This window comes from Rhinolophus sinicus, linkage group LG02 (genome assembly GCF_036562045.2).
Source record: "Rhinolophus sinicus isolate RSC01 linkage group LG02, ASM3656204v1, whole genome shotgun sequence".
NCBI classification, from domain to species: Eukaryota; Metazoa; Chordata; class Mammalia; order Chiroptera; family Rhinolophidae; genus Rhinolophus; species Rhinolophus sinicus.
In genome coordinates, this window is record NC_133752.1 from 36,610,739 (window position 1) to 36,631,420 (window position 20,682).

General features: G+C 40.4%; 1 protein-coding gene and 1 pseudogene across 2 annotated transcripts in view; one reads left to right on the forward strand and one right to left on the reverse strand.

The window, feature by feature from the left end:
* Positions 1 to 20,682, forward strand: part of ADH7 (alcohol dehydrogenase 7 (class IV), mu or sigma polypeptide) — a 61,409-nt gene that overhangs the window by 23,193 nt on the left and 17,534 nt on the right. The window contains exons 4-9 of one of the 2 annotated variants that reach the window (XM_074323183.1): positions 777 to 885; positions 2,147 to 2,289; positions 5,883 to 6,081; positions 13,309 to 13,436; positions 14,609 to 14,807; positions 14,888 to 15,021. In XM_074323183.1, the coding sequence (XP_074179284.1) occupies positions 14,968 to 15,021 (54 nt within the window). In that variant the 5' untranslated portion in view covers positions 777 to 885; positions 2,147 to 2,289; positions 5,883 to 6,081; ... (1 more) ...; positions 14,609 to 14,807; positions 14,888 to 14,967. Of the gene's footprint in view, positions 1 to 776; positions 886 to 2,131; positions 2,290 to 5,882; positions 6,082 to 13,308; positions 13,437 to 14,608; positions 14,808 to 14,887; positions 15,022 to 20,682 lie in introns of both variants that reach the window. The other variant, XM_074323182.1, reaches the window with a different exon arrangement.
* LOC109461436 (double homeobox protein A) lies at positions 15,037 to 18,888 on the reverse strand (annotated as a pseudogene).

Genomic DNA, 20,682 nt, shown 5'->3' on the forward strand with positions numbered 1-20,682 from the left:
AACATCAAATCAATTTTGGATGTCTTAAATATAAAGAGAAAAGCCAACGAGGGTAAATTTTCATGCATAATTTCTAAATCTCTTCTAGTCAGAGAGACTAGAGTTCATCATAATTTTCTTTCAAACTTCAAAGTTTTGTAATCAGTATTCTATAAGCAGGGCACCCAAGGACATACAAGCACAGACAGATACAGCACTTTGCTATCAATAGAAGCAATAAAACTCCTCAAAATAGAGGTTGTGTTACACATAATATATACTTAAAGGAAAAAAGTCTGTAAGAAAATTCTCCAAAATGTTAGAAGTGATTTTCCTGGATAGGACATTTTAATGTTGATTTTTTTTTTTTTTCTAGTCTTGATTTTTCTAAACTTTTCTCAGTGAGTATGTTATAGTTTTTTTTAAAAAAATTATATTCAGATTGAATAGCCTAAACCAGTTTTGCTTTTTTCAATTTATAATGTATTTATTCATTTTAAATTACAATGGTAATAGAAGGATTACTTTAAGTGTAAAAATTCCAAAAATGGCTATTAGTATAGAAACTATAGACATATGCTGTCCATTGTTGTCACCACTGGTCACATATAGATATTGAACACTTGAACCAGTCCACATTAAGATGTACAATAAGTGCAATGTAAAATATCTAATTAATAGTGTTTTTTCCATCTTGATTACATGTTGAAATAATAACATTTTTGTATATACCTGGTTTGTTCAAATATATTATTAAATTTAATTTCACCTGTTCCCTTTTACTTTTCTTCATACAGCTACTAGAAAATTACTGATTACATTTATGGGTTGCATTTGTGGCTCATATATTTTTTGTTTGATGGTGCTCTTACAGAGTCCTGGCTACGATTGCATTCTCCTCCTGAGGTAATTACTATTAGAGGTATAGTTGTATTCTCTATTTTTTCCTACACATTTGGCTCCTTGAAACATATAAAAAGTATGCCCTTTTCTCATACGTGGGGATTATATTATTAATATTGTTGTGCAATTTGCTTCCTGCACTGCCTATCAGGTGTGATGGTATATTTCGGTTATTCACTGCTATGTAACAAACCACCCTAAAGCTTAATAGCTTAAAACAAGAACAAGTTGCTGTGTTTTTTCGGTTGGTTTTGTGTTTGTTTGTTTGCTTGTTTGTTTGTTTTCATGATTCTGTGGGTTGACTGGGTGGTGGTATTTTGTTTTTGTTTTATTCCCACTTTATACCTGAATAACGTCTTTTACTATTTCCTCTTGATTTGTGTATTTCTAATACAGAATGTTCAAATGTGGGGGCCCAAGGCTAATAAATCTTCATATATATATATATTTATATTCTCCCCATGCACCATAAAATTATATGAGTAATGCTTAGATACTCTTTTATTCACTCACTTCTTTAGTGCCTTGAAATGTTCTTTAATCTGGGGCATGGTGGGGGGGGGGGGAGAAAGGGGAGATTAAGTCTAGAATGCAGAAAAGTCTTCATTTCCAGGTAAATTCTCCTGAACCATACATAGCTCCCAGGATTTTTAAACTGCATTCAAATTTCCAGACCCCTGTTTTGAAAATTTCCATGGCTGATGTGATGTGCAAGATCACCCATCAACAGAGAAGGAAAGATGATATATTTATGTGTTCCAGCTTGTACATCTAGTTACTATCAGCTCCTATCACGTGACCCCTATAAACAGTGAGATTTATCTCTGTTAGAAGTCAAAGTGGAGTGCTTCTGAATTGTTCTTCTGACTCTGAGAAGAGGTATTTCATCCACTGGGAGAAGTGCTATATATTTGATACTTAAGTGTTTATAAAAAAAGTTGAAAGAGCATTCTCTGTCATTTGTATATCCACATTAGATTTTTCAGATATTGAGAGGTTAGGATAATTGTTTCTGGTTTTTTGTTTTGTTTTGTTTTTGTTAATTTAAGAAAAATTACCATGGGATGTGAATAGAGAAAAGAGGGGAAAGGAGCATTGCCATGCCCATGTGAAAAATCGTGATTATATAACATTTAAACTTGTCAAAAGGATACAAAAGGTTGTTTTGTGTGTGTATGAAGAGTGAGAGCGGATTCATGATTGTTCTTAAATTGATGTTACAAATCCACCTTTTCCTACACTCCTAAAGAGATTTTTATTCCAGTCACAGGTTTGTGTCATATTCACCACTGGGTGGCGACAACACGATGCACACATACTGCTGTGCCCTGGTCAGCCACGGAAGGAGGAGCCTTTGGAAGGAGGAACTACTGTGGCCAGTGTCTTAAACTAATAACCCCCTAGAAGGTAAAAATCAGTGAAGGCTTATGTAGAGCCCTTTCAATAAAATACTCTTTGTAAATTGGAACATCTGCAGTAGACTGCTTCCACTACTGGCACTAATGTTCTACATCTTGACATGGCCATTTATGAGCAACGATCTTTACTTTCCATTGAAGTTGGGCTATAAAACTTATAATATTACATACCAGGATAATCAGAGTGCACAATTAAAATAATTCTTACAAATATACCTTACAAACTCAAAAGTGCTCGAGAAATATGGGCTACCATTGACGCTTTTTGAATTTATTTTTCAGTTAGAGTTAACATACAAGATTATATCAGTTTCAGGCGTATGACATAGTGATTAGACATTTATATACCTTATGAACTGATCACCCCAATAAGTCTACTCCAACACCATTCACAGTTATTACAATATTATTGGCTTTATTCCCTATGCTGTACTTTACATCCCTGTGACTGTTTTTATAACTGGCAATTTGTACTTTTTAAATTTTTTCACCCATCCCCTTAAACTCCCTCCCGTACTTGTTCACTGTATCTATGAGTTTGTTTCTGCTTAGTTTGTTTATTTATTTTGTTTTTTAAATTTTACATATAAGTAAAATCATATGGTATTTCTCTTTCACTGTCTGACTTATTTCACTTAGCATAATACCCTCTAGGTCCGTCCATGCTGTTGCAAATGGTAAGATTTCCTCCTTTTATGGCTGAGTAATATTATGTTGTATATACGTACCACTTCTTCCTTAGTCAGTCATCTTCCTATGGACACTTAGGTTGCTTCCGTATCTTGACTATTATAAATAGTGCTGCAGTGAACATAGGGGTGAACAAATCTTTTCAAATTAGTGTTTTGGATTTCTTCAGATAAATACCCAAGAGAGGTCATATACTAGTTCTATTTTTAATTTTTTGAGGAATCTCCATATTGTTTTCCATAGTGGCTCTTTATCTCTCCTTTGATTCTAAATGATAGCCTTGCTGTGCAGAGTAATCTTGGTTGTAGGTCCTAGCTGTTCATCAGTTTGAATATTTCATGCTAACCCCTCTGGCCTGTAAAGTTTCTGTTGAGAAATCAGCTGATATTCTTATAGGAGCTCCCTTATATGTAATTAATTCCTTTTCACTTGCTGCTTTTAAGGTTGTCTGTTTGTCTTTAACCTTTGGCATTTTAATTATGATGTGTCTTGGTGTGGGTCTCTTTGAGTTCATCTTGTTTGGGATTCTCTGCACTTCCTGGACTTGTATGTCTATTTCCCGCACCAGGTTAGGGAAGTTTTCTGTCATTATCTCTTCAAACAGGTTTTCAATCCCTTTGTGCTTTCTCTTTTCCTTCTGGTACCCCTATGATGTGAATATTGTTACACTTGAAGTTGTTCCAGAGGTCCCGTAAATTATCCTTATTTTTAATTTTTTTTTTTCTTTCTGCTGTTCTGATTGAGTGTTTTCTGCTACTTCACCTTCTAAATCACTGATTTGATCCTGTGCTTCATCTAATCTACTGTTGATTCCCTCTAATGTGTTCTTCATTTCAGTTATTGTATTCTTCATTTCTGACTGGTTCTTTTTTATGTTTCTGTCTCCTTTTGCATGTTTCCTATCTCTCTCTCTCTGTTTTTTTCAATTCTCACTTAGATCATCTATCCTTCCCCTAAGTTCACTGAGCATCCTTATAAACTGTGCTTTGAATTCTGCATGTGGTTAGATTGCTTGCCTCCATTTCATTTAGTTCTTTTTCTGGCATTTTCTCCTGTTCCTTCCTTTGGGACATGTTTCTTTGGGTCCTCATTTTGGCTGCCTCTGTGTTTGTTTCTATATATCAAATAGATCTGTTATGTCTCCCAGTCTTGGCAGGGTGGCCTTATGTAGAAGGTGTCCTGTGGGGCCCAATGGCACAGTTTCCATGGTCATCTGAGCCAGGTGCTCCTGGGGTGTCTCCTGTTTGAGTTGCATGTGCTTTCCTGTTGGAGTTGTGCCTTGACTGCCACTGGCACATAAGTGGGTGGGGTTAAACCTCAGTCCAACCAGCTAAGAGGGCTGGCTGTGACTATAGTGGACGAGCTGTCGTGTAGGGGCTGGCCCCACAGAATGGGAGTTGCTTTAGTGGGGATCTGGCACCAGCTGTCTCCAGTCTTGAGTGTGTCATTTGTGGAGCTGGTTGGGTTGTGCTTTGGTGTGGTCTAAAGCCAGCCACCAGGTTTGTTGGTTCTGGAGACTCTTGGGAGGGGATACTATGTAGGCCAATGTTAGCTGCAGTTTGCACATGGCGTGGGGCCTCTTGGTAATAGCTACAAAGTGATCTGTGTGGTTGATGGTTGCTTGTTCTGGAAGTGATTGGGAGGGGTTATGCTGTCTGGCCGTCACTTATGCTGGGCTTGGGGCCACCTGATGAGAGTTTTAATGCAAGTTGAGACAAGTCGCCGCTTGTGCTTGGCTTACAGCCACTTAGTAAGAGCTACAAGTCACACTAAACCTGGCCCTGCTTGTTTGTGGTTTGGGGACTTTTGAGAAATTTTGCAAAAGTCTGCAGCTTGACCTGAGGCAGTCAACTTGTGCAGAAGAGCCACAAAGAGGCTTGGCCCAGTGGGTGAGTTGGATGGTGTGGACTCCTGGGAAATCACGAAAGCTGGCACACAGTGTTAGCCAGGTTAATGGAGAGCACAGGTTTGGTGCCTGCCTACATTGGCTGGCTAGATGGGGAGAGAACTCCACAAAGGAAAAATGGTGGCTGCCAGTGCTTTGGTCCCCAAAGAGACTTGCCCTGACGCCTAACCCTCCAGCCCTAAGCCTAAAGTTAATCAGTTTAGTTCCTTCTATACATCCCTGACACTTTTCAAGCTACAGTCCCTGCACTGGAGCTTAAAGAAAATGAGTTTATGAGTGAGTAACTCTGTGTGCAGGACTTTTAAGAGAAGTGCCTTGGTCTCTAGAAGCCCTTTGTCTTTCTTTTTTTTTTTTTTTTTTTTTTTTTTGCAGTCTCTGTGTTTTTTTTAAATTTATTGGGGTAACAATTGTTAGTAAAATTACATAGATTTCAGGTGTACAATTCTGTATTACATCATCTATAAATCCTATTGTGTGTTCACCACCCAGAGTCCGTTCCCCTTTGTCTTTCTTAGATGCAATCCCGGCTGGTTTTCACAGCCAGATGTTATGGGACTCCTCTTCCCAGCACTAATACCCCAAGTTGGACATGCAGTGTGGGGCTGGGACCCCTCACTCCTCAGGGGTACCTGCACCCCCATGATATCCCGTCCAATTCTTAATGACTACACCATGGATGTGGGACATGCCCATTCTGCATCTTTACCCTTCCTACCAGTCTTGACATGGCTTCTCCTTTATATCCTTAGTTATAGGAATTTTGTTCAGCTAGTCTTCGAATGGTTCTCATTGATGACTGTTCTATCATTTAGTTGTAATTTTGATATGATTGTGGAAGGAGGTGAGCACAGAGTTTACTTACTCCTCTATCTTGACCGGATGTCTCCATTGACTCTTAAGCTATAATTCCAGGATGACAGTATTTAGAAGCATGATCTTCAATCCTGGATGTGCCAAATAATTACTTGCAGATTTTTTTCTGGTAGGTGCTCAAGATATGTGGGTAGATTTCACCCTCTGTGATAACTCAATAAATACTTACTGAATGAATGATTATGCAGACCAAGAATGGAGTTAGTGAGAATGAAGGGTACTGCCCAGAGACAGTCTCTTTTGGCTGGACCATACGCTGGCAGGGAGAAAATAGATGGAATCTCTCAGCAGAGACAGCCACTGTGCTTCCAAGTAAGTTGCAGGTTGGGCAGTTGCAGTAACCATGAAGGACCTGGACTCTAACAGACCATGTGCAGAAGTCGGCAGAGTGAGGGTTTCCCCCGGTGAATATTGAGTTAATTAATACCTGGCCCCAGGGCTCTATTTTCCAAGTTGAATAGGCAGCTCCTATCTCTAATCTAATCTACATATAGAGTATATATTATCATCCTAGTTCCAGGATTTTCTAAGTTTTTGCTTTCTTTGAAAGCTGATGTGATTATTCCCTGTGGTGTGGCTATGGACCAGAGGAGGGCCACAAGGTGTAGCCCAGGGTGGCCTCTGCCCAGCATGGTACCAGTGCCCTTGGCCTAAAAGGGTAAGTGTTCATAGTCCAGGCTTACTATCAGAAGTACTTCAGGAGCTTTGCAAAAATTATAGAGCTCTAAAACAGGGCTTGTAATTTGTTTTAAAAAGCTTTCCCTAATAGGTTGATTCAGAGCCAGGATTGAGAAAAACAGCTATGCAGCCAGGCCTCCAGCAAAGACCTGCTCTATAGTCAGAGCATGCTAACTGCTCTTCCAGCACACAGCTGCCCTGCTCCTATTCATACTGGGTTTACACAATGCCTGATTTTCCAGTACCACTTCCATGGCCTGACATCCTATAAGACTGAAGGCAAACTTGACAGCTCAGCTGCTCATTTATGGTCAGCTGGGCATCCTTTTCTTATTCTTGGCATAATAATATTATTAGCTAGCATTAATTGAATGATTGCCATGTTCTAGCTGTGCTAAGCAATGTATATGCATGTATTCCAACCAACCTAAGAACTATTATTATCCTTGTTTCACAGATGAGAAAATTGAGGCTTAGAGAGAAGTTTTGGATAGACCACATTGCTTAGAATTGGCAACCATAACCAGAACCCAGTTGTTTGAAACTAAAGCTTCTTTTCAGCCAAACTTCCTCCAGAACAGATATTTCTGTTAGCTATGATGGAGGGCCTCATGGAAGAACCTGATTCAATTAAATATAACTATAATCTGCCATTGAAACAAAATCTAATGAAGTTGGGAAGCAATAATATTGGAAAGTGTAATAATTATTGTGTCATTTCTAGCTCTAGCAAGAAATAGATGGCATCTCCAAGCTGAGTTACTGAGAAGTGTTTCTTAGATTATTTATAAAGTTGTGGATAGAATTTTTCAAAATCAGTAAGAAGTGGTCTAGTACCCTGGAGCTAGTATGTGGTGGGGAAGAGGGAGCATTTACTGGAACTTAGAAGGAGTTAGGGCTACACAGAGAGGCATCATGATGGCTGTAGCCTTTGGTAGAGGGACCCACAAAGAGGCATGTGGGAAATAAATAGTCAGCCCAACTCTTTATCTCGTTCTTCTGCCCTCTGATCCCCAGCCTATAACCAGCTCCCCCACACCTGCCCCCTTGGCCAAAACCCAGCCAGAGGGCAAGAGGGCCCATTGACTAATCCGGTGAGTCAGCCTCCTCTGGGGATAGATCAGGGTGTAGAGGGGAACTTTGAGAGTAAACAGCTGACATCCAGAAGACTAGTATGAACTTCAAATATGTCTGTAGGCATTTGGGTTGAAAAATGAAAAGTATTACACTCCAAAATAATGATCAGCAATCACAGATAAATAAAACTATCCTAGTAAGTACTTATTACAATATGTTTTTAAATTACATTATCTTATTTAACCTTTAAAACACACCTTCAAGACTTGTCTCATTTACTGAGGCTCTGAAAAATGTAGAAGCTTGTTCAAGATACATGGCAAATTCCTTGCCAAACCAGACTCTTAAACTCCAATTTTTTTTTTCACTATAAAACACTAAAAATGCACCAAATTGAAAATGATTAAGCAGATCGTTTTATCTAGAAAGACATAGAAGTATGGGAAGAAAAAAATATGGTTAATAACTTTTAGATGAATCATTAATATTTAAGTTTTTATATCACGATCATTCAAATATATAAAACATTGCTGTTGCTCAGTCTTCTCTCATTTTTCTTTTTAAAAGAAACTATTTCAACCTAATTGTGCACTTGAAAAAGTTAATCATTTGTTTATATGGATGAACTATTTTAGATTCTCCTGATTTTTTGTTGGCATTCACTGGGGTGGATGGAGAGAAGGTGGGGGACAGGATCTGCATTTACACAGTGGCTGTGATTTAGCGTGAAATCAGGTTGGTTTCTTTAAAGCCGGGATCCCAAAAGGAACAGAAGAAGCAGAATATGGTGTGACCATGGTGTGACTCAGGCTGACCCAAAATGACCTGATACCTTTCTAAAGTCCCAACAGTGGAATCAATCTGGAGCCCCAAATTTCCTAGACACATTACCATTTTAATCCATGAGTCCAAATTAGTTTGTGAATGGGTTGGTGAGTTTTGTCCTCACATAGCGAAAAACCAGACTGCAAGGAAGGGGACGAGTATGGGGAAACATATGTAGGAATGGCCCAAACCCAAAAACATTTCAAGAAGAGAGCTGTACATTTGGGACCCTCAGTTACATAGGGTAATGGGGAAATACGGGAAAGACTGATGAAACAGAGGAGATTCATGGCCTAATACGCAGTTATATCTGGGACTAGCCACAGGCAAGAGTCATTCTGTGCGATTGCTTGTCTCCAACGCCGTGCTGAACTCCAGTGCCATGGCCCTCTGGGTTAATTCAACACTTCTATTTCATTTAACATTAGCTGCTTGTATTCTTACTAAACTTTTCATGTGACTGGGCCTTATGGTTTTTACCATACTGTACATGTGTGTTCTATTTTGCATGTAGTCTGATGCTGAGCTAGTGTTAAGAAGATTAGTATGAACAGTAGTCTTCCAAATGAATATCCAAATGAATGAGTGAAGTGAAAGGATGATGGTGAAGAGTCTTTGCAGACAAGGGCAGACATGGGAGAGGTGTGGAGAAGGGGCCGAGACAGTGATCATGTTTCAGTTCCCAGCTCCTTCAGGAATGATTGCTCACTCAGATAGCTCCAATTACTTGTTTTCTTCTTTGGGTTAAAATGCATAGAACTCTCTCTCAGAGACTACTCACTGGAAGCACCTCATCTTCCTCCGTCACTGTCCTTGACTCCCAGGTTGCCCTCTTCCCTAGTTCCTCTGCCATGCCAGTATTCTCCAGGTCTCTGATGCTTCACTTTTCTAGCTCTAGGGAAAACTATTCTTTATGAATAGTAATAAATAGAAACAAATGGGAAATGGGGAATAACTGCTTTGGAAATTTCTCAGTGTGTTTATTATTCCCTCTTGCAATTATTTACCAGGTTAGAAACAAAATAGAACATATACTTTATTTCCAAGCAAAGGGTTTCACCCTGAAATCTTCTAAGAATAAGAATCTGTGTGGGATCGATGTCTAGATTTGTGACTATTATAGAAAAGAAAGTTAGATTCATGGTTTTCAATATTTCTTTAAGCCATGGAATTCTTCCTTCTGTTCCCCGCCCCACACACACACAAACACTTCTCTTTGGTTGTCCCTAAGAGGACTTAATAAACAACATTTGAAATCTGTTTCTAGATTATTGGAAAAGGTAGAACTCCACAAACAGTGCCATTTAGTGGGGTAGCTGGCAATCAGGCTGAAGGAGATATTTGGAATGACTGGCTATTAGATTTAAGTAGATTTTATGGTGCACATTGGTGGGGATAATCCACAAACAGTAGAAGTGTTGGTCTGGAGGAAGTTTGCATTCAAATTCCACTGCTCCTAGCTGTGTGACATTGGGTTACTTACTTAACCTATCAACACCTCAGTTTACTTATCTCTAATATGGAGATAATAATGCCAACCACTTCATAAAGTTACTTTATTAGAATAAAATGACATATTGCATATGAAGCACTTAGCACTGTGTCTGGCATGTGATGAACATTCAGTAAATATTAGCTAATATTTTTATAATTATATCTATAAACAGCTTGAATTAAGTCCCATGCATGCCCAGTACAGGAAGTCTGCTGTCCAATACAACTTCAAACTATTGTTGACTCCTTTAGTCCAAATCCACCAGGGAGAAACCTATAATCAAAGTTTGGGTTTACTTGCCTGTTGCAAGAAGAGATAGTGTATCATCAGGAACCATGAGCCATCTTCTCAATAAGAGGGTGTTAGAAAAACTTACGAGCTTTGGGCTTGTGTTAGGTGAGTCTAGGGAGGGTTAAAGGAAGTGAGTCTTTGCTCTGGATTGAACACTGTCAGGAAGCAGAGGCAATTCTGATTTTGCATCGTAATAACATTTGTCAAGATAACATTTATCAAGAAGTCAAGAGAAATGAAACTGTAATTAGTAAAGGAGCAGTAGTTATTCATTTTAACCAGGTGTCTCAGTTATCTTTGCTGTGTAACAAATCATCTCAAAATTTAGCAGCTTAAAACAACAACGATTATCTATCTCACACCGTTTCTGAGGGTCAGGAATCCAGGAAAGGCTCAGGTTGGTGGTTTGGGCTCAGGGTCTCTCTTGAGGTCTCATTCAAGCTGTCAGCTGGGGCTACAGTCCCTGAAGACTTGACTGGAGCCAAAGTTCAACTTTCAATTTCACTCACATGGCTGTTGGCAGGAGGCTTCAGTTCTTCACCACAGCACTGTTCATGACATGGCTTACCTCCGTGTGAGTGATCCGAGAGACAGAGCATGGAAGGCAGAAGTCCAATGACTTCTGTGTCTCAGAACTACACCTATCACCTCTACCTTATTCTCTTCATTAGAATCAAGTCACTAAGTCCCACCCACTCAAGGAGAGGGGATACTCCACCTCATCAAGGGAGAAGTATCCAAAAATTTATAAACATGGTTTTTTTAACTACTACATTAAGAAAATAGCATATTTGGTCATTTTTGTGATTTGGAACATGCTCTTGGTGTGTGTGTGTGTGTGTGTGTGTGTGTGTGTGTGTGTTGTGTATATGTGTTGTGAGTGTGTGTGCATGCTCAGATGTGATTACAGAGTGGCCATGCTTTGTTACCCCTATTCTACCTTTACTTTTCTTTAAAAAAAAACTTAGGGTTATTTGGCTGAGACAAAAGATCATTGCAAATCTGTTATATTCTAAGATTTTTGTAACAGAAACTACCTCATAATCATTTTAGTACCTGACCTTACTACCAATATCCTAGCACCTACATACACCCTTAGTAGAAACTAATAAAATCTTGTTGAATGAATGGAAGGAAGAGTCATTGAGTAATTGAACAAATGAATGGACATTTACACTGGTGACATTTGTGACTTTTTGGAGATGCAATTGAACTGAGTTTCTCAGATTCCAATTTGATTGTTATTTCTTTTCTCATATGCCCTGTCAGGCTATCTTGATCACATTGTGACCTTGGATACTGGAAAACTAGTTGAGTAATTGTTCATATCTTTTGGCTTCTTCTAGCTGCCAGAAGAAAGTTTCATTTTCACCGTGACTCAGCTCTTCTCCAATGCTTGGCTGATGTACGATTTATTAAATAGATCTCCTGTTTGAGTTTGGCAAGAAAGGTTTCTCAGGAGGTGCTAAAATGAAGTCTCAGTATAGCATCTCAGGACAACCCCCATCCTGAGGCCTAGGACATCTAAATTAAAAAATCATTCCATAAAAAAAAAAAATGTTTAAGTTACTTAGTTAACAGGCTACCCCTGAATTAAAATTTGTAAGCATTAGATTTAAAACTGATTGATATAACTTGCTTTATTTAATACAGTACTTTAACTTTAGGTGTCAGAGTTGTCATTGCAGTATAAGAAGGTAGTCAGCTTTTGGCTATGTACTTAAAAGCATTGGTGAGTTAATGTTGTGTGGGGTGCCCTAGCCCCTGAATCTGTCTGGTGAGTCACCCTTGAAACACTCGAGCAGCCCAGTCTCTGCATACATTGTCCCTTTCAATGTGGATAATGCTTTCTTGCCCATTCATGCCCAGCCACCCACTCCTGATGCTACAGTTGCCCAATGGGCCTTGATAGAACATATACCTGCCCCCCTAGCTGAAGGCCCTCTGTTTGTCTAGGTACATATAGGACCCCATACATGTACCTCCTTCACCCTTCCTTGCTGACTCTGCGTGGAGAAGAGAGATGCTGTAACATTTGCTCCCTCTTTTGACTAGAGTTCCCTCATGTATTATTTCCTAGGTCTACCCTAACAAATTACACTAACATGGTGTTTTAAACAACAGATGTTTGTTCTCTACTCGTTTCTGGAGGCCAGAAGCTTAAAATCAAAGTACTGGCAGGGTTGGGTCCTTCTGGAGACTCTGAGGCCAAATCTTTGCCATACCTTTCACCTGGCTTTTGGTGGTTGCCAGCAATCCCTGGCATTGCTTGGCTTATACTTGCATCACTCCAATCTCTGCCTCTGTGGTCACATGGCATTCTCCTCTGTGTGTCTGTCTTCACATGGACTTCTTATAAGTACACTAATCATTAGATTTAGGACTCATCCTAATGCTCATATTAACTGCTTACATTACATCTGAAAAGACCCTATTTTCAAATAAGGTCACATTCCAAGGTTGTGTTGGTCATGAATTTTGAGAGGCAATGTTCAACCCAATCCTTTCTTCCCAGTTAAATCTTATAAGAGCTTGAGGCAGCATTCAAGCTTGCTTGAGATTTTACCCACGCCTTGAACCTATATCTCTGCTTGAAGTCTTATTTATCTAAAGAGAATCGAACTAGAAAGCTAGCCTTTCATCATTAAATACACATTTGCATGGCAGCTCAGAGAATGTAATGTGCATATAAATCATTCAAAGTTTGCCTATATCCTAATAAGGGTAGTTACCATACATTGGGCAGCTACACTGCCCAGACTTATCACTGATCTTCAGTCATGATAATAAAAGCTAACATTGTTGATCAGTCATCATTCATCAGGGAATATGTCAAATGTTTAATATATAGTATCTCATTCAATTCTTATAACAATTCTGTAAACCAAGTGCTATTAGTGTGACCCTTCTGAAACAGATGAAGAAATTAAGGCTCGCAGACATAGTTATTTATCAAAAGTAAAAGCATTCTCAAGTGGATGTCCGAGTCCAGAGATTGAACTCTTAAACCTTGTTCAATGTAGTCCCCCTAGAAGAAAGACATTATCATCTCCATTTGGCAGATGAGAAACGTGGGTACAAGAAATTAAGTCATCTGCCTGAAGTCTCCTACCCAGTAAATCTGAAATGCAAATCCTAGTCCATTTTCCCTCAATCTAAATTCTTTTTTACAGCACATGACTGCAGTTTGGGCGCTACAGGGACCCAAGTGATGATGGCAATGGGAAAAAGTGCGTGGTTGGCTCTTTGAGGATTCAGCTGATCAAAAAAAAGAGGAGGTAGAATCGTGGCTAATAAGCTGGTGTGTTTACCCAAGAGTTTGTTCAATCCATGCTAATAGTGGTTTGTGTTTATCTTCCCTTTCCTCCTCCTTGAGGCTGATTCTGTGTTTGTGGGGGAGTGGGGAGTGGGGGGGAGGGGTGAGATTAAGACACTTTAAGGGCTCATACTACTTGAATTCAGGGCCATGGGGACTGTCATATAGGCTACTTCATGCTGTGTGATGGCTGCACACAGAAGTTTGTTTCAGGACTCAGGCCACTTGCTTTGTTTCTAGCTCATTCTCCCTCCCCTTTTTTTTCTCTTCTTCATCTTCTTCCTCTGTGTTCAGCCATTTTACAAACACTTATACAACCCACCCATAGGTCTCCTGTCACTCCAGTGACATGTCATTGTCACTTGGGGATTACCTTTGAGGTTAATTTAAATTGTGCCTTAGTCCCTCATCTCTAAAGTGGACTTAATGTCATTTACTTTGTAGGGGCTTTATGAACATCAAATTAGATAATGATTGAATGAGCTAATAAACATAGCTACTATTAATTGAAAGAACATTCAGTTATGAAGTGAAAGATTCAGAGCATGATTTGACCAAGGTAATTTCTACCGTCTACCCCAAAATAAGACTGGGTCTTATATTAATTTTTGCTCCAAAAGACACATTAGGGCTTATGTTCAGGGGATGTCGTACTGAAAAATCATGCTAGGGCTTATTTTCCAGTTAGGTCTTATTTTCGGGGAAACATGGTAGCAAATTGAAGTCCGTAATTCCAGATGGAAGAAGGCAATCCAGTCTTCTTCTTTCACAGTAGCATAAATTTGGCCATGTTGCTGATTTTCAAGCATATTCTGATAAGCAATATTCTGTTCCAATTTTTCCATAAAGCATTGAAATATTTCAGAAACATTTGAATGTCCAAATTACATATCCAAGATGAGACCTCAAATGTGAAAGGAAATGACTTCAACAATATCAAACCAAACCCTTTATTCAACTACGTGTTGATTTTTAATTAAGAAAATAAATTCACTATATTTTAGGCATAAAATATAGCTTTTTTTAAAATTAGAAGTTGTTTGTTTGGAGATAATCCAGGGCGAGTAACAGACTTGTTTTCAGTTTAGTCATCTCCTACAGGATTATAGCTCAGACCTCAATTTAGCCACTAGTTTTCCCTCATTATGCCTTCCCAGGTCTTGTCCTCAGTGAGAATTGCTATACAGCTCGATCCTATCACATAACTTCACTCCTAGGACCAGAAAAGAAAAGCAAGTCCACAATTCTGCCTGACCACAGACCTTCAAAATGCCCAGGGCTCTTCCCTCTCAAAGTGTGTTTGGCTGAGGAGCCTCATATTTACTACAAGTCAGTCACCCACTTCTTCATCTCAAGGTGCAATTGAGCTCTTCCTTTTCCTGTTATCACTTAGAGGTAATTTGTGTTTTACATTCACACATTTCCATTCTCCCCAGGTACATTATAGAAGAAGTGAAAGAGTGCAGCAACTATGTCCTCTGAGAAGAACTGGCAAAGATAAGTCAAACCCTTGAAGATGCTATACTTGACCCTGATAAAGGATCCAGTGGCAGTCATGGGAGGGCAACAGGTATGTGGCATTTCCCACAAAGTGGGATGAAACAAGGTGATCCCAATACCTGGTGTTGAGCTGTGCTTCCCAAACCATCTGTGAAAAAGAGTCCTTCCTCCCCTCCCCTTCTCCATCATGGTCTGATCCTTTTGTAAAATAGAAATGAATTACTAGAAAAATAAAATAAAGAACAAAACCATACAAAATGCTAAACCATATTTTTTTATGTTAGATACAATAGACATATGCTTAACTTGTCAAATTGCTGTAAAAGATTCTTTTTTTTAAATGATATGAATAAGTTTATTTTCATTTTCTTTGACATCTGCTGAAGTGTGGAGCCAGGCTCCCTTGGTAGGGCTGTGTGGTGCCTTGTATCTGTCTGCCTCCTAAAGTTGTGTTTACCATCTCCAGAAGGCTCAGCTTCTCAAGACACTGAAAGTATGTTTAGAAGGGTATGTTCCCAGGATGAGAGAGATTTGAAGTCCAGGCTGATGACATCAAATTTATCTCTTGGTCCATTTTGTTCTGGCTTCAGAGAAATATGACAGGTGCTAGTGAGATTGGTGCCATTTGGTGTAATTTATGTACCTTAAAATCCCTTGTCTCAGAGATTTTGTTCCTGGTCTTATTTCAGTTCTAAGGGCCCATCAAGTTCTCCTTTTTTCTGTACATGGAATCTAGAGCTTCGATTTTGAAACTCAATTTGGGCTCTTGACTCTGGAACCCCAATTTCCTTAGCAAGTTGTTCTCTGGAATTAATCCCAGGATAAGGGTTGTTTGTAAATGCTGTGATGAGGGTGTGTAACTGGGAGGAAGTGTAGCTGGTACGACACCGTCTGTCTTCTCTACCATGAATCTTCTCTTCAGGGTGATCTTGGCCTTGGCGTGCTTCTAGGTCCTTCTCAGGTTCTGGTCTTTTCTGGACTCGGTGCCTAGCTCTTCGATTCTGAAACCAAATTTGGATTCTAGACTCTTCAGTGTTGATTTCTAAAGCAAGCTTTCCTTTGGTAGCATCACCTGGGTAAGGTGTTTGATTCGATGCTTTGATGAGGATATTCAACTGGCCTTCTGTGAATTTGGTGCGGCTTCGTCTATGAGTCCTTGCTGTGGTCTTGTCTGGAGAGTTGTTTTGGGCCGTGTTGGAATAGAGTCCTGAAGCTTTCAACCGGGGCTGTAAAAGATTCTAAACACACTCAGTATTAGTGCTTAATTCATCATGCAGCAGTAATTAATGGAGGATAGACACGGGAGTGTGGACTGCACTTTGAGTGGCACCGCTAGACTGGTAGAGTAGTGCTCCCATAGGCTTCTCACCAGACTCACCTGGGAAGATGTCCCCAAATTGTTTTTAACTGAAGGGGGGAAGCATGGCAGTTGGTCTGGTATTGCATGTTTTAAAAGCTCCTCAGGTCTTCCTAACATGCAACCAAAGTAGAGAAACATTGCTCTGGGATAAAACGCCTCACTTTTATTTCAGCTTCATTCCTGCCAAGCACTGACCAACAGCCCTCTCTACTGTATGCAAAATAACCCTGAAGGTCCAGAGAACTTAGACATTTAAGCCTAGTCTTGCCAAAATAAAATAAATGTCTAGCTCTTGTTTTTTAGTGACAGTCTTGGTATTCATAAGGAAAACTGTAAAAGTTTTAAAAATTATTTTATGAAACCATGGCATCCTTTGCTTTTATCATGTTAACACTAGCTGACCATCTGATCTAAATTTGTTTCTTATGTGAACTTACCAGAGTGAATTTACCTTTGCAGTATGGTGCACATGGGCCTGTGTGTAAAACCAGACTCTACATTTTACTACCTATGGGACCAAGAGCAAGTTCTCTGAAGTTTCTAAGGCCTAGTTTCTTAAATGCCTTCCTCAAAGGGTCCTTGTAAGTTTTCAATGAACACAATCTACATAAATTTATCATATATCAGTTTCTGGCACGTTTTAGGGTTCCTCAAATATTAACCCTTGCCCCCATTTCCAGGGCTGACATCTCCCTAATATGTCCTGAAATAACAAACAAGCTGACATGTATTATAAGAGATCATGGATCCGTTCTGATTAATTGGTGCCCATGTCTTTCAAGTGGACCAATATTTTGAATATTACATCTGTCCATCATGTTCCTTGTGTAGGATGTGTTCAAAGTTATAGTGCCGGGTATTTACATTAACAAACTATAAATTAACAAATTGTTATCTAGTTTATCAATGTTTCATGAGTGTGCTTCATGTGAATCAGAATCTATCAAACTTAGACATACTAATAAAATCAAGTCCTTGAACTTGGGAAGCTGAGGTTTCTAGGCCCAACATAACCTCATCACACCACAGAATCCCATGTAGGTGGGATTGAACATTGTCCTAGATCCACTTTTCAATCATCTTAAAGACAATACAAAATACAAGGAGCGGCAGGGTGGAGTAGCAAATGCAGAAATAGCTGATTCACTATGAGAGCAGCATTTCCTTTGTGCTTTGAAGGCCTGGATGGCACGAAGATTTTGTTGACTGGAAGAAAACAGTTCAGAAGTGGATGAACATTGTGGTTTGTTTTTTTTTTACAATGTGTTTGTTTGTACCTCCTCTTCCTCTCTTTCACCTCACTCACCCATTCTTACAAACACTCCTATGTTTCAAGGTTAATGTTATGTGATTATTTCAGAAGACTTACACCCCAAGGACTTTGCAGTTTACCTGCTGAGATGTGTTGCTCCAAGCTGGGCTTCCCATTTCCAGCAGCAGAAACAGCAGTGCACCTGAGCGAAGGAAGAAAGTCACAGTGATCTCTGTGGGCTCGAGCCTCGCTGTGTACTGTCTCGCTGTCCTTGCATTTCCAACGACCAGTCCTTATGCTCCCGTCTGAGCTGACACTAGGGCTAGTCTAACCTCCCCAGCAGTGTGGGGGCTTGCTCCGTATGGTTACTTGCAGGTGGTTCTGCCCATTTAATGATGAGCAGCTCACAAACTTCATAAGCAACCCATTTAATATTCAAATTCTTTTCTATGTACTGAGACCAAATAGCCTTAAGAGTTTCACTTGTGTTTTTATCTCTATGCTCTTGAAAACACAGGGCATTTCTTTACCCCTCCCACATAGGAAACTCCTCTTCTTTCCAAAGTCTTGTGGCTATAAAACAGGTTAAAGCCATTCTAATAGGTGGGAGGTGGTATCCCATGCCATAAGAAAGGATAGAATACGGCCATTTGCAACAATATGGATGGATTTTAAGAGTATCATGTTAAATGAAATAAGTCAGACGGAAAAGGACCAGACCATATGACTTCATTCATATGTGGGACATAAAACAAAAAGCAACAAACAAAACAAACACACTCATGAATACAGACAACAGAATGGTGGTTACCAAACGGGAAAGGGTTTGGGGGAGTTGGAAGAGGGTAAAGGGGGTCAAATATATGATGACAGAAGGAGAATAGACTGGATGGTCAGCATACAGATGACGTATTACAGAATTGTACACTTGAAACTTACATAATGTTATTAGTCAATGTCACCCCAACAAATTTAATTAAAAAAAAAAAACAGTTTAAAGCAAAACTGTGGGAGTTTAGATGGGGTGAGGGCCAATGAGCCTACTCACAGGCCCACCCTGACTCACCACAACTGCTGCAGCCCAGGGGACATCTGAGAGTTCTGCTGAATATGCAGCGGACCTCTGCAGTGGAGAAGTGGTCTGCAGTGCTTGTGGTGCTCACGTTCTGGAACCCTACTCCATGTTTACAAGACAAGCCCAGACGGGAACTCTGGAGACAGATGCAAAGAGAGAAAAATCCCTGAACTTGATTAATGACATGCAATGCCTCCCAGAGCCAAGTCTGCCTTCTTCCCAAGGCCTCTGCCTTCCGTTTCTTAGCCATGTTTCCTCCACTTCCTGTGACAGTTTGTGGTCTGTCTTTCTCTGCAAGAAACAGCCCCGAGGCTTCTTCTCTGTAATGAAGAATGGCCAGGCCTTGGTGCTTTGAGTTATTTTCCACTTGTCCTCAGCCAGTCACATAGCAAAAACGATTTCTCTGAGAGTCTTTTTTTTTTTTATTAAGAGAGATTCTGAGGGGAAAAAAAATATCTGGGATTTACATTTTCCCACAATTCCTGATCTCGAATGGAAACTCTCATCAGCCTGCATACCCAGTTGCTGAGCTGAGTGCCATGCAGAGTTCACTTGGAAAAGAGATGAAGCCCTTGCCTTAGGGAAAATCCACTTTGGATTCTTTTTGTGGGCAGGGTGTGTGTGCAGAATAAAATTCGCTGAAACTGCCAAGCACAGTATCACACAGCAAGCAGTTGAGAAAGCTGCCACAGTGTTCCTGGAAAGGATTAGCAACATGTTCACCTGTCAGGACAGAGCTGCAGAAACCCCACCCCACCCTGCTTTCCAGCAGGGCCACATCCCCATGGGCCTTGGCAGAAATCAAGCATCCAAGAATGGGGTTCAGCTTGCATCTGGCTGTCTGACTTACCACCCGAGTTGCAGTGTTGGAGAGAGAAAATTGAAAACTTCACTCACCCTTAAGGTTTGGCGTTGCCTAAGGCACAACAACAGTCTTTAGTGTTCTTGCTGATTCTGGAGGACTAACAGTTGTAGCCGCTCCGTATTAGAATTGTATAACTACTTCTGTTAAGAATGGTTCAGAAATAAACTGAGGTCCATTTTCCTGTGCACACAGAGGCTCTTTCCTTTCTCAACTTTAGGGATATCACTTACGGTAGTTTTATTTACTGAGTGTTCGACAGTTTAATAAGCACTTCCACACACATTGTCTCACTTGGGCTTCACGACAAGCCTTGAGGTAGGGACAATTTCCTCTTCTTGTGAAGTTCAGAGCATTTCGTGTGTTGTCACAAGCACGTACCAGTCACTGCTGGAGCTGATATTTCCCCTAGTTCTCCCGAGTCCAGGGACTGCTTTCACTTGCCAGCTGTTATTATGAGACGGGGGCGCTCAGAGTCCTCATCAGTCCACGACCGAAGGCAGCTGCTGCAGGTGAGGGCTCAGGGCTGTGAGAGACGAGGGCTGACAACCGAAGCTGACACGACCCTGTAGACCACGTACACTGATGGACTCGAGGTGACGCAGCCTATGCATATGGTGACCGACTGGTCCCCATTTCCCCGGGACTCTCCTGGGTGTAGGACTGACATTCGTGCGTCCTGGGAACCGCCTCAATCCAGCACAAACCAGAACGGCGGGTCACCCCGTGTGGATCACATTCTACCTCTTCGATTCCACCTGAATTTCTGGCAGCACTTCAGGCGCAGAAGCTTCTTAGCTCCAAACTCAGGAAATTCTGGAGGCTTCCGGGACCCTACGGTTGATTTCTGCAAGACAGTGTTTACTGAGCCTGGACTCCAGCTCATTTTATTCCACATGGTTACATTGAAAATACTTAAAACACCCAAGGCCTTGGTTATCGATGGGAACCAAGTTACTAATACTGATCTTTGCTCCTGATTATGATCCAGGCTGTAAGGGAAGTGCGTTATGGTCCTCACCACTGACCTCAGGACACCCATGCAACGTGCTGTTTATTCCGCCCGTTTTACCACTGTGGTAGCCGAGGTCGTGCATGTTCCAGCACGTCTCCAGGTCCTGAGCCAGGTGTATGTGACTGCAAAGCCTTACTCCTGCAGCACACTTCTCAAAGTCCTTCCAG